This window comes from Mytilus californianus, unplaced genomic scaffold, assembly GCF_021869535.1.
Source record: "Mytilus californianus isolate M0D057914Y unplaced genomic scaffold, xbMytCali1.0.p SCAF_6, whole genome shotgun sequence".
In the NCBI taxonomy this organism is placed as follows: domain Eukaryota; kingdom Metazoa; phylum Mollusca; class Bivalvia; order Mytilida; family Mytilidae; genus Mytilus; species Mytilus californianus.
In genome coordinates, this window is record NW_026262712.1 from 88,260,532 (window position 1) to 88,273,221 (window position 12,690).

The 12,690-nt window shown below is 31.2% G+C and overlaps 1 protein-coding gene across 1 annotated transcript; it reads right to left on the reverse strand.

Moving 5' to 3' along the window:
- Window positions 1-804: 804 nt before the first annotated feature.
- LOC127705399 (alpha-1,6-mannosyl-glycoprotein 4-beta-N-acetylglucosaminyltransferase-like) lies at window positions 805-9,620 on the reverse strand. The gene is made up of 2 exons (XM_052209704.1): window positions 9,453-9,620; window positions 805-2,018 (listed from the first exon to the last, which is right to left on the reverse strand). Exon 2 carries the CDS (start codon window positions 1,990-1,992, stop codon window positions 826-828), a length of 1,167 nt encoding a protein of 388 aa, XP_052065664.1. The 5' UTR covers window positions 1,993-2,018; window positions 9,453-9,620; the 3' UTR covers window positions 805-825.
- Between the last annotated feature and the right edge of the window lie 3,070 nt (window positions 9,621-12,690).

A 12,690-nucleotide genomic window follows, 5' to 3' on the forward strand; every position in this document is an offset into this window, starting at 1 on the left:
TTTGCTGTTATAAATTTTTAAAATCATTTTAATTTAGGAATATATCTTCCTCGTTCAAAGCTCTGATTCCTCGTCCGAATTTGACTATACTATAGGTGCTTCTTATTTTGATCAGCTCTTCCAACGTTTTTTAAAAGTTTTGGATTTTGGCCTCGAGCACCATTTAAGAGACATTTATTATCGAAATGCATCTGTTGCCTAAAATTAGTTCATTTGCTAGATAATTCATAAGCTGAAAAATGGCAGCGTGCACGTAGTTGTAAAGAAAATTTGATAAGATTTCCGTGCCACATGTGTTTCCTGAACAATTTTCATCATGTTTGGTTGAAACCACGAGTTTGAAAAGTCAGAAACATAAAACATTGGAGAGTACAACAAAAGCGTCTAAAAAGAACAGTAAAGGTAAACTTTTAGTGAAACACTTGCAACCTTAGTTTTACAATTGTATAATTCATGAACTATAAAATTTAAGCCATTTGCAAATGAATCATTTAAAACCCGCCAGTATAGTAACAGTAGCCTCGTTAACTGAACAATGTTTCAGTCGGACCACATTCCTACATACAACTGATACAGATAACGTGGATTTCAGGAATACAAATTTTGAAATTTCATACAATTCAGTTTATAAATATCACTTGAGATCAGAGGATAACTATTACCTTCTGATATAACTATCAAAAATGGAAGTTTTAAGTGTGTTATTAACAACCTTGTGAAATATTGAGGACGGTATATATTTTCGTATCAATCTGTTGTACAAACGTGAAAACAAACACTTATTAATCATACAAAAATCTCAAGCAATTTTATACATTTATTTCTTCAAACTTTGTTTTGAACCCTTTTTTGTTTTATTTTATTTGCATCATTAGAAATGGAAATTTCCCGTTTAGTAAAAATAGATATTTCGTGAATGATCATCCATATCGATTGTGTTCTAGTCACTTCTATTGTCACACATTGTACGTAACGTGGCCAATTCGAATAAACTCCATCCAGATTTATGACTCTTTGATGTATATTTTTAATGTATTTCCAGTCTAAACAATTCTGTGAAATTTTAAGCTTACCTTTTGATAAAATATCATCCGGTTGCTCTGGCAATCCAAATTTTATATATATTCCAGTTACTTGTTCAGGTTTAAGAAATTTTATGTTAAATTTTTCACCCTGCTTTGGGGAAATCCCCCAGAAATATTCGTCGGAGAGACCATAAGGATTCTCAGGAAAATGGTTTTCGAAGGTTTCAATCGTTGTTTCAATATTTGCTGGAGGGTTGTCATTATAAAATCGTTTTTTAGAAGATTTCTTTTTCAATGTTCCATCTTGCAAAAACTGCTTTTTACCTCTGAGTGATGATATAACACCGACATGTTGAAATAATGACGGTTTGTGTCTTATATCTTTAAACTGTGTTTTTATGTGCTTAAGATATCCCAGTAAGTTGTCACCTGGTTGTTCGTTATAAAACATTAACAGAAACTTTGCCAAAACTAATAGTTCATCATTACGTACTAGTTTTCCAACAAATCCAAGATTACAGAAATCTAGACAAAACCATTTGACGCGTTTTTTATTCATCGTTGAAATAAAACTTTTTATTTTATTAAAATAATTTGGGGTGGCTTGTATATCATCTTCCAACTGAATATAATACTCAGAAATATTGTGGCTGTACATAAACATGTACGCATAATCTATATTTTGCTTGCTTCTCCAAGTAACTCGCTCGGTCGCATCATTAAATGTGCGGGATAAACTATTAAAGTCGGGAAATGTTTGTTCGTGATAGTGAAATATGTGTAAAAATCCTGAATCCAAATACTTTTGGTATTTTTTGTGAATATCATTTGCTGTAAAGTCTACATATGTTTGATTTTCATCTGCCATGTATAAAGCAATCACGATTTCCAGTCGTTCCTGATCGCTTGTAAACATTATTAAAGATTCTAAAGTTTTCTCTAAATAACTAATTCCAGGTCTTTGCATTGTTGGGATGCCAATAGTAAGAAAACCTTTATAAAGATAAAAAGATAAAAATATAAAATCACAAAAGCAGATGTTCATCAGGTTTTAATGGTTTTGTAGTTATTGTTCAAATCTATAAAATCTCCTATGTAATATTTTTGTATATGTTTTAAATTAAAGCATGATTCTTTTTTACTCTTGAATCCCCGTCTGGTGTCAGTTTTCGTTCATACTGAAATCCACGTGGTAACTTGTGTTGGTTTATGTGAAGAAAACACAATTGATGAGCTTTGATTTGTTAAAAAGAAAACATGAGCCTATCCATTATGTCTCTTATTTAAAATTTTTGTGTTGACGTCTTTTCAAAATTACAGTTCTTTTCGAAACAATAACCCTGTTGTTTGTGGGATCATGTAACCACCTACTAACAATTAATTAGAAATTGTATATATAAAATTGAGAATGGAAATGGGGAATGTGTCAAAGAGACAACGACCCGACCATAGAGCAGACAACAGCCGAAGGTCACCAATGGGTCTTCAATGCAGCGAGAAACTCCCGCACCCGGAGGCGTCCTTCAGCTGGCCCCTAAAAAAATATGTATACTAGTTCAGTGATAATGGACGTCATACTAAACTCCAAATGATATACAGGAAACTAAAATTAAAAACGATACAAGACTAACAAAGGCCAGAGGCTCCTGACTTGGGACAGGCGCAAAAATGCGGCGGGTTAAACATGTTTTTTGAGATCTCAACCCTCCCCCTATACCTCTAGCCAATGTAGAAAAAACAAACGCACAACAGTACGCACAGTAAAACTCAGTATAAGAGAAGTCCGAGTCCGTTGTCAGAATAGGAAACAAAAGAAAATAAACAAAATGACAATAATACATAAATAACAACAGACTACTAGCAGTTACTGACATGCCAGCTCCAGACCTCAATTAAACTGATTGAAAGATTATGTCTTCATCATATGAATATCAGGCACAATCCCTCCTGTTAGGGGTTTAGTATTATACCGTCATAAAATATATGAGAAGAACATAACCGGTGTCATGCCAACAACTGGTTTTAGAACAAATGTGTTTAATTCCGATGCAAAGACCCTATAAGTGAATCAATATTAAAGCCAAAATATGCAATCTTTAATGACCTGACAACAGTATCGTAACTATATCCCTTCTTAATATGTCTGTTTAAAGGTTTTGTTAGCTTTTGAGGTGAATACTGACATTTTTGTGCTTTGTAAAGATATTACCATAAAAGATTGGATGTGAAATACCCGAACGTATAAGATGTCTGCATGTTGAGTTATATTTACGAATGATGTCCTTGTACCGATGATAAAATTTAGTAAATGTTTTGACTAGTTTATGATATCGAAAACCCTGGTGTAATAATTTTTCAGTAATACATAAATTTCTCTCGCTAAAATCTAATACGTTGTTACATACACGAGCGAATCGTACAAGTTGAGATATATAAACAACATAAGATGGTGACAAGGGAACGTCATCATCTAAAAATGGATAATTAACGATAGGAAATGAAAAATCATCTCTTTTATCATAAATTTTTGTATTAAGGTTCCCGTTAATGATATAGATATCAAGATCGAGGAAAGGACAGTGGTCATTGTTAGTATTAGCTTTATTTAAAGTAAGTTCAACAGGATAAATTTCTTTAGTATACATACTGAAGTCGTCATTATTGAGAGCCAATATATCATCCAAATATCTAAAAGTATTGTTAAATTTTTGTATCAGATGTTGTTTCGATGGGTCTTTGCTGATTTTAGTCATAAATTGTAACTCATAACAATACAAAAACAGGTCCGCAATAAGTGGTGCACAGTTAGTCCCCATTGGAATTCCGATAACTTGACGATATACGGAATCTCCAAAGCGAACAAAAATGTTATCAAGTAAAAATTCAAGGGCAGATATAGTATCAAAGCATGTCCAATTGACATAGTTCTTTTGTTTGTTGCTACTAAAAAATGACCTAAAAGAGTTTGAACATATGTATTCGCATTCCGACTTTTTAAATGCCCATTTAATTAGGTGTGTGAATTTTTTCTTAATATTAATATGAGGCAAAGTGGTATATAGGGTAGAAAAATCAAAACTTTGAACAGATTCAAAATCACCAATATATGCATGTAATTTATCAAGTACTTCCAATGAGTTTTTGACACTCCAAAAGTAATTAATTCCACTATTTTCAAAGGCCTTATTTGAACAATTTATTATCAGGTTTTTGATTGTACCAAGTGTACTAGTAAGTAGAATAGACAATTTAGTAGTGGAACAATGACTTGATACCATGTATACTGAGATTTCCGTTAAATAGAAATTGTATTTTACAAAAAAGGCCATATTCAAAATAAATTTCAAATATAGATATATATTGTCTGGGAGAACATGATTTTTTATTAGCTGTTATTCTCTTTTAGCTAGCATTGAGTAACTGTAAGTACTCTTAGATCGGAACTTTGTGTCTTTTGTCTTTCTTAATGTAAGTTGTATTTGTGATTCGTGTCGATCTGATGAGTCAAGCCATTTCCAACTGATTTTAGAATTTCTCATTTTGTGCTGTTACACGACTGTCCCAGGTTAGATGAGGGTTTAGCGCTCACAAACATGTTTTTTTTCGTTTGAATTGTTACAGAGTTTTTCATGTCGGGGCCTTTTATAGATGAAAATGCGGTGTTGGATTTGCTAATCGTTGAAGGCCGTGCGGTGACATACAATGTATAGTTGCATAAGTCTGCTTTATATTGACTCTGAATTTCAAGTAGGAAATAATTTATTCCACATCTTGGTTCACCCTTGTAATGATATGTATTGAAACAAACACAATAGAATGGGCTATGTAAAGCTTTTTTATAAGGTTAAGTGTTTGATAATTATAATCAAATAACAAGAATGTGTCCATAGTACACGGATGCGCCACTCGCACTATCATTTTCTATGTTCAGTGGACCGTGGAATTGGGGTCAAAAATCTAATTTGGCATTAAAATTAGAAAGATCATATCATAGGGAACATATGTACTAAGTTTCAAGTTGATTGGATTTCAACTTCATCTAAAACTACCTTGACCAAAAACTTTAACCAGAAGCGGGACAGACGGACGAACGGACGCACAGACCGAAAAAACATAATGCCCCTCTACTACCGTAGGTGGGGCATAAAAATAACGATCCATTCTCATTGCAAACATTTCAATTATTTCACACAAAATAAGAAATTCAAAAGAATAAGCAAATACAAAAAAGACCATCGAATCGAACTTAATACATTCTCATTTTTTCACTCAGTGTTTTCTCCACAATTTGTCTGAAGTGACTTGCGGGTGCATGTACCAACTAACTGTTCTAGTATATAAACGTTATTTTGATCCACAAGGATGTGCATTGGACCATCGTTTGTTTATTCTTTACTATTAATTTCTGTTTGCAATAATGTTGGTTGACGAGATAAATTAGAATTCATATTTTTTTGTTCAAATTGTTAGAAATTAAAACTATGATAATATTATTCCCCATATATAAAATTGCATTCGAAAGTAATCGAACAACGTGAACAACTTTAATGTAATATTATTTAGAGAATCTATTACAGCGACCGATTAACAAGCGTTGCCGGGTTCTTTGAAAAAGGAAACACGGTTAATGAATAGGCTGATGTCAGAGCAATGGTTTAATTATATTTACTCCTAAAATATGAGATCGTGTCTTATGTTCATTCACCGATATCATATTTTTTTCTTATTCATCAATAAATATGTTAGTCAAAATAATTTCTTATATATTTCGTGCGTCCAAAGCTCTTTTCTTACACAAGGAACGCTCAAACCTTAATATTTGAAAGTGAGGGATGTATAAGTACGCAGAAACGTTATTAGTTACATTGTGCCATGCACAGTCTTATAACACTATAACTATGTCTCTGGATATAAGAAACGTAAGTATCATGCAAGGCCTACAAGCGCAATAGCTTTCTCTGTTCCAGCATCCTTAACTAATGTTAACCAGTCTTTTTTTATAAATGTATTGGTTATGCATATTTAACACGTTTGTCATTAACATCAATTAATCACAATAAACAATTGCGGAAAGAAATTCAGAGATATAAAGCAATTTCATTTTCATAAAGGACATAGAAATCATGAGTTATTTGTATATATTAGTAGACTTTTGCTGAATAATTAGGATAATTTGTTTTATAATTATTTCACCAGCAGGGTAAATTTGGACAAGTCCGTATATAATTTAAATGACTAAAATCCACGGTTTACAAGTTTGTGTGTGAGCTTTAAAGATCGGCCGATATTATTTCTTAAGGTTGAATAAATAACGAATAATTAATAAAACAAATGTAATAATAATGAATAAGTAAAATTCAATGTTGAGCGATACTGGCAAACTTTGAATATTTACCTCCAAATGAATATTAAAGGACATTACACACAAAAAAACAAAAGAAGTATTATTCTACTTGCATTTTTTCTTAAATGGTTTTCATTCCAAACATGTTTTGGTAATATTGTCAATAAAGCAAACAAAAGTAAAAAATACTCTTGATATTTCGTTTTGGCTAAATGGATACATTATTGAAAAAAAATATTACTTTTGTTTTCACATCTTTTGGAGGAAATATCAATTCCCTTATTTATACTTTTAAAGACTAAATTTATATAGTATTTTTTCTCTTTCGTGAACTTATTCTCTTTGTGCATGACACAGGCCACTTTTGGTTTTTCTGTTCTTTTCAAGACTGTTAGAATGACTTGTACTGAGAGATAATTCAGCCGTTATTAAAGTGTGACAAGCATTGATTTCAAAGTATTTCGTTGTAAGAAGGCGCCATCATTCTTTGTTACGATATCATGTATTAATGTTTTTCTACTTATTTAACTTGATTAACATCTCACATATTAGCTCTGATGATATTTGACTTTTGTCATTTGCATATTGTAATATAATTTTTTTTAGAATGGAACGAAATTCATTGTGTTTTTTCTTTCTTTGTTTTTTTTTTCATCCCCTGAACGTGTCAATAGGGGATGTTTGAGTACCCGCAACGCGAATCCCACCACATAATACTATGCCTTGCCTTATTCAAAAGATTAGTGGCTATCTTTGTTTTAATTAACATTTAAATTTACAGACGTTTAAAGTACTTTTGAATTGATTTTCATCCACATGCTCTTATTTTAGCAACAGCAAATATCTATTTTGTCCGACAGGTCAAAGGGCATATTATTTTTTTTCTTTATTTGGCGTCAGTAGCCCAAAACCAGGCACACACAAAAAGAATCTATACGTACGTTTTTTAATATTAAGTAGTTCAAGGTCTAAATCTCCCCTATAATAGAAAGATGTACTGTGGATTCATTATTATTCATGGAGTTCCAATTTTCTGGATTTCGTGGACATAATTTAACCATGAATACAAATGCTCCACGAAGTACACATTTTCTACAGGCTTGTATGCAGACTTTTGTAAGACCATGAAATCAAATATCCACGATTGAAAATTGTACATGTATATGTCATTACGTTTTAATTTATTTTCACATTCAATCGTCCTTTTTTGTACCTTTGTGACGCTGACCTTGGTTTATTATAAAGATCAGTGAAGCGATGAAATGTAGATTATACTCAAACCGATGTAAAGAAAATTCAAAGGAAAAATTAACTTCGTGTTCTTTATTTTGTTATATTTCGTGAACTCTAATAGTTCCCGACGCAAAGAAAATTCAATGAAAAGATTAACTCCGTGTTCTTTATTTTGTAACATTTCATGAACTCTAATAGTTCCCCGTTCATTATTACAAAAGTGTATAGACTTACAACGTTATAGTTATAAATATAAATACGTTCAACTTGATAATCTATTGAATGTCATACCACTTCATTTAGTCAATTCATATATTCGTTTAAACAAATTTAACCCTTAATAGCGAATAAAAAATATGGGTGAAAGATTCAATTAGCTTCTAGTAAAACGCTTTTAAAATAGATTATTAATTCAAAGCATTCGTTAACAGATATATAATATTTTTTTAAACTGGTGCAATAAAATTAAAATACTAGAAAATTCCTATGCAGACTAGTCATTGAGATTGCCCTAAGTGTTTTACAAATTATTCAAATCGTTATTAAACATTTAAATGAAATATCAAATTTTTGCAATTAATCCAGGGGAAGTCGTAAAATTCCAAATAGTTAATTAAATGCATGTTATAAATATTATAATTTGTTAAAAAAACATTCAAAATAGAAAATTATACAGATTAGTTATTGAGATTACCGTAATTGTTTTACAAATTATTCAAATCGTTATTAAACATTTAAATGATATATAAAATTTTTGCAATTAATCCAGGGGAAGTCGTAAAATTCGAAATAGTTAACTAAATGCATGTTATGAATAGTATAATTTGTAAAAAAAACATTCAAAATATATTTCTGATAACTCCTACTGGGGCTTCCGTTTTTTTTTTTAGCTCACCGGGGCCCGAAGGGCCCCATGTGAGCTTATGCCATCACTTGGCGTCCGTCGTCTGTCGGCGTCGTCTGTCGTCGTAAACTATTTCAAAAATCTTCTCCTCTGAAACTACTGGGCCAAATACCTTCAAACTTTAACTAAATGTTCCTTAGGATATCTAGTTTATAAATTGTATCCGATTTCGATCCAACGACAAACATGGCTGCCATGGCTAAAAATAGAACATAGGGGTCAAATGCAGTTTTTGGCTTATATCTCAAAAACTAAAGCTTTTAGAGCAAATCTGACATGGGGTAAAATTGTTCATTTGGTCAAGATCTATCAGCTCTGAAATTTTCAGACGAATCGAACATCCCATTGTTGGGTTGCTGCCACCGAATTGGTAATTTTAACAAAATTTGGCAGTTTTTTGTTATTGTTTTGAATATTATTATAGATATATATAAACTGTAAGCAGCAATAATGTTCAGCAAAGTAAGATCTACAAAAAAGTTAATATGACCATAATTGTCAATTGACCCCTTAAGGAGTTATTTAAAGACAATTTTACACAATTTGTTCATCAAGTTTGCTAACATTTAAAAATCTTCTCCTCTGAAATACAGGTGAGCGATTCAGGCTCTTGAGAGCCTCTTGTATAGTAATTTTATAATTAGCTTTACAAACTATTTATTTTATTAGATATAAACAAACTCATAATTATGCATGCAATATTTAGGAAATTTGGTGTTGATTGCATATTTTTTATAGTCCCGGCTCTGTTAATTATTTAAAGCCTTATTTATATCCAGGGCGATTTATCGCTTGACATACTATGTAGACACCAAATAAAACTGTTTACCGACATCGAAATGTGTTATGGTTTTTGTGTCGCTGAATTATCTTGTTGATGTTTACCCACCATCTCTTTATATTTATATCAATCATATGAATAAAAGGAAACTTGACTTCGACTTACTTTTAGTTTTTCTAAAGTGACCGTAGATTAATGCAGCATCTCTGTTAACTTTAAGCTGGAATCCAACTGCAGCATCAGACTGTGTTTTAGCTTCACCCAAACACTCTATTTTTGTTTCATCAGACTGTGTTTTAGCTGCACCCAAACACTCTAGTTTTGTTTCATTAGACTGTGATATTAAAAACAGATAAATAGGTATATAGGAAACGATTGTTTAAAAATCGATGTAAACTTAGATTAAGTATTCAAAGTTGAATTTGACTCAATCTGATTCCACTACAGATCATGTGTCCATGCTTCGCTTACTTAACCAGAGGATCACAAAAGGTCTTTAAAATAGAAAGTTGAACGGAGCGTCAGATCCTTGTAGGCGAAACGTGGACAGGATAAGTGTTTTAATCAGATTGAATTTGACAGATTTATAAAAACAAAAACCACATGAATTTAAAAATAGAACAATGATGAAAGCAAACGTCATATTGTTTTACTAGTCGTGATATACAAAAATCCAGATTTTTTGGTCATGTGTTTCTTTATTTGTTGACTGAAATTGCATGTTTAAGGTGGTACCCAACACCTTGACTAATATTAATTTGGCTCGTTTAATTTTCATAAAATTTTGACAAAATGTTTACTTTGACCCTTTGACAAAAATATAAAAATTTCAAAAAAATGGAACCAACCACTTTATCAGAAAAATTTCACTGGTTATATAGCAGTTTGACAAACACTAATTTTGATCATTGAAAAGCTTAATATTTCCTTAACAATACAACGTAATCAAAACGTTTAGCTGATTTTTACAGAGTTATCTCCCTGCAGTGTTAGGTACCACCTTAACTTTAAAGGTAAGACGACTTACCAGTGGCACATTCTGGGGTAGTTTGTAATAATTTCCATCTTGAAAAACTGAAGCAAAAAACATAATTATCATTAGCATGAAGAGTATTTTTTCGAAACTTAACAGTTATTTAATAAGTAGATTTCTAAAATTAATAATTTAAGAAATTAAGATAATTAAGTCTGAAATCATGTATAGGACATAAGTTTTAAATGTTTTACGGTAATTTGCTAGTAGTTTGATTTTTTAAATAACAAGTCTTGTTAATAGTATTTTACAATTGACATGAATTTGAAGTTTAACTGAATTGTTCAAGATAGAAACCAACGGCTTTTCTGAAAAGATGATCTGGCTACAGGAGGGTAAAAATTAATTCCCAATTGATAGCATTTCTTGTTTTACTTGTTCTCGCCAAATGTTTTAAATAAAAAGTCATTGATTACAACAAATGAATAAGTATTTTTCTCGATATCATAAATTTATTGATATGATTGCCTATATGTTTCTGACCTCTATTTGACTTTTTAGGGGGTTCAGTAAATTCACCTACCTTTTGTTGAATTAACAGTCAAATACAAGTAGGTGAAAATAACCGTAATCTGCAGCATCAGGAATATGATAGCTCCTTTAATCAGCGTTTCACCGCAAATATGACAATATTTTCGCTTTGAACATTTCATTCTCAATTATTATACACAAGACATTTATAATACTACGATCCCAGATCAACAGGGGAAACAGCTAATTTATTTTAGTATGGTACAACGATTTTCATATCGGCTGGGTTGATAAATATTTCATTCAATACAGATCATATTTGTATCACAAATGATTCACTTTTTTTGTGTCATTCATTTTAAAGTTCACGGTCAATATTAGTTAACTACTGTATTACAGGTAAAACACATAATTCATTAGGCGAATTAAACCATTGCACAAATCCAACAGCGAGTTAATTTTTTTTTTTTAATTTATTTATCATATTACATCCATTAAATCATAATTATCATTACATATACATTTCGTCTCCTGTCGTAAATTTGTCTAGACATATATATATATATATATATATATATGTTTTAAATGGGTTTCTGATACTGGCTAATTGAAAAGTCTACTCTATAGTATTGTAATTGGAAACTTGAAGTGCAGTGTTTTTGCATGCATTAAAAATCAAATTGGTTTAAAATCTTTTAGATAAATCCTACATGTTATTGCACACTTATTGCAACCAATATGTTTAACTACAAACAAGTGTTGCAAGATGTAAAAAAAATGACGAATTCAAGTATAAAATTCATGACCGCAACTGCGAATGTTCCGTTCATATTTAATCCGACCTCGTTATACATGTAACTGGTAACATACACAACTCTCGTCTACGAAAGGAGTTGACCAAAGGTTCGCAGCCAATGTTTTGGAAACATAAGTTAATAAATGTATTCTGTCATTAGAATATACGCATAGGAACCCTTTATGAATGGATTAACGCTGTGACGACGTGTTACAAAATAAAATTTAAACACTTAACGGGTCTATGAGACCCAAATGTTGCTAAACACCTTTCATACCTCAATGACAAATATATTGTACTCGTAGACAGAGTCCTGAACACATTGAATAAACTGCTTAATGAAGGAATTAGGTATATTAATTGACAATTTACTCGGAAACCAAACATTTATCCTAACGACAATTGCAAGAAAAAACCCATGTCGATCAAACAAAAGTATGTTGGTTTTTTTTTTAATTTCACCCACTCTGTTATCTTCATGATTTGCTTGTGATATTTTCCACTGGACATATGCAAACAACAATTTATGCATTCTTATTCATAGGTGACATTTGACAAATCAACCGTTTCAGTAAATGTTTTGTTTCATATCAACTCAACAACCACTCTGTTATCTTCATGATTGTGTTTGGGATATTTGCCACTGGACATAAAACAAACAACATTTTATCCTGTCTTATTCATAGGTGACATTTGACAAACCAATCTTTTCAGGAAATATTTGTTTCAGATCCACTCAGTCATAGTTTACGCATGTGCTTGAAGGTAATTTGATCACCTGTATTTAAAAATGACTTCAACTTAATGATTCCATGAATAATGTTATTTATAAATTGTCTTCCTGATTAATGTATAACTTTGGTCACACCATCTTGTTTTTCTAAAATGAAATATCACAAATGCAGTAAACAATATTATGGTTTTGTAATCTGAAAGATGAACAAGTGATATGTAAAAAGAATAAATTTGTCCTTCAAAATAGGTTTAAATTCTTTGGAAATTATTCTATTGATTATAAAACTTATTATAGAATTGGGTGTCCATGCAGATACTCCATTGTACAAATAAAAGAATAACTCTCGACTTTTAAGATTTTGAAAACG

What these genes read in the sequence shown, in the direction of transcription:
- LOC127705399 (XM_052209704.1), bottom strand. Translation starts at nt 1,992, where the DNA reads ATGCAAAGACCTGGAATTAGTTATTTAGAGAAAACTTTAGAATCTTTA.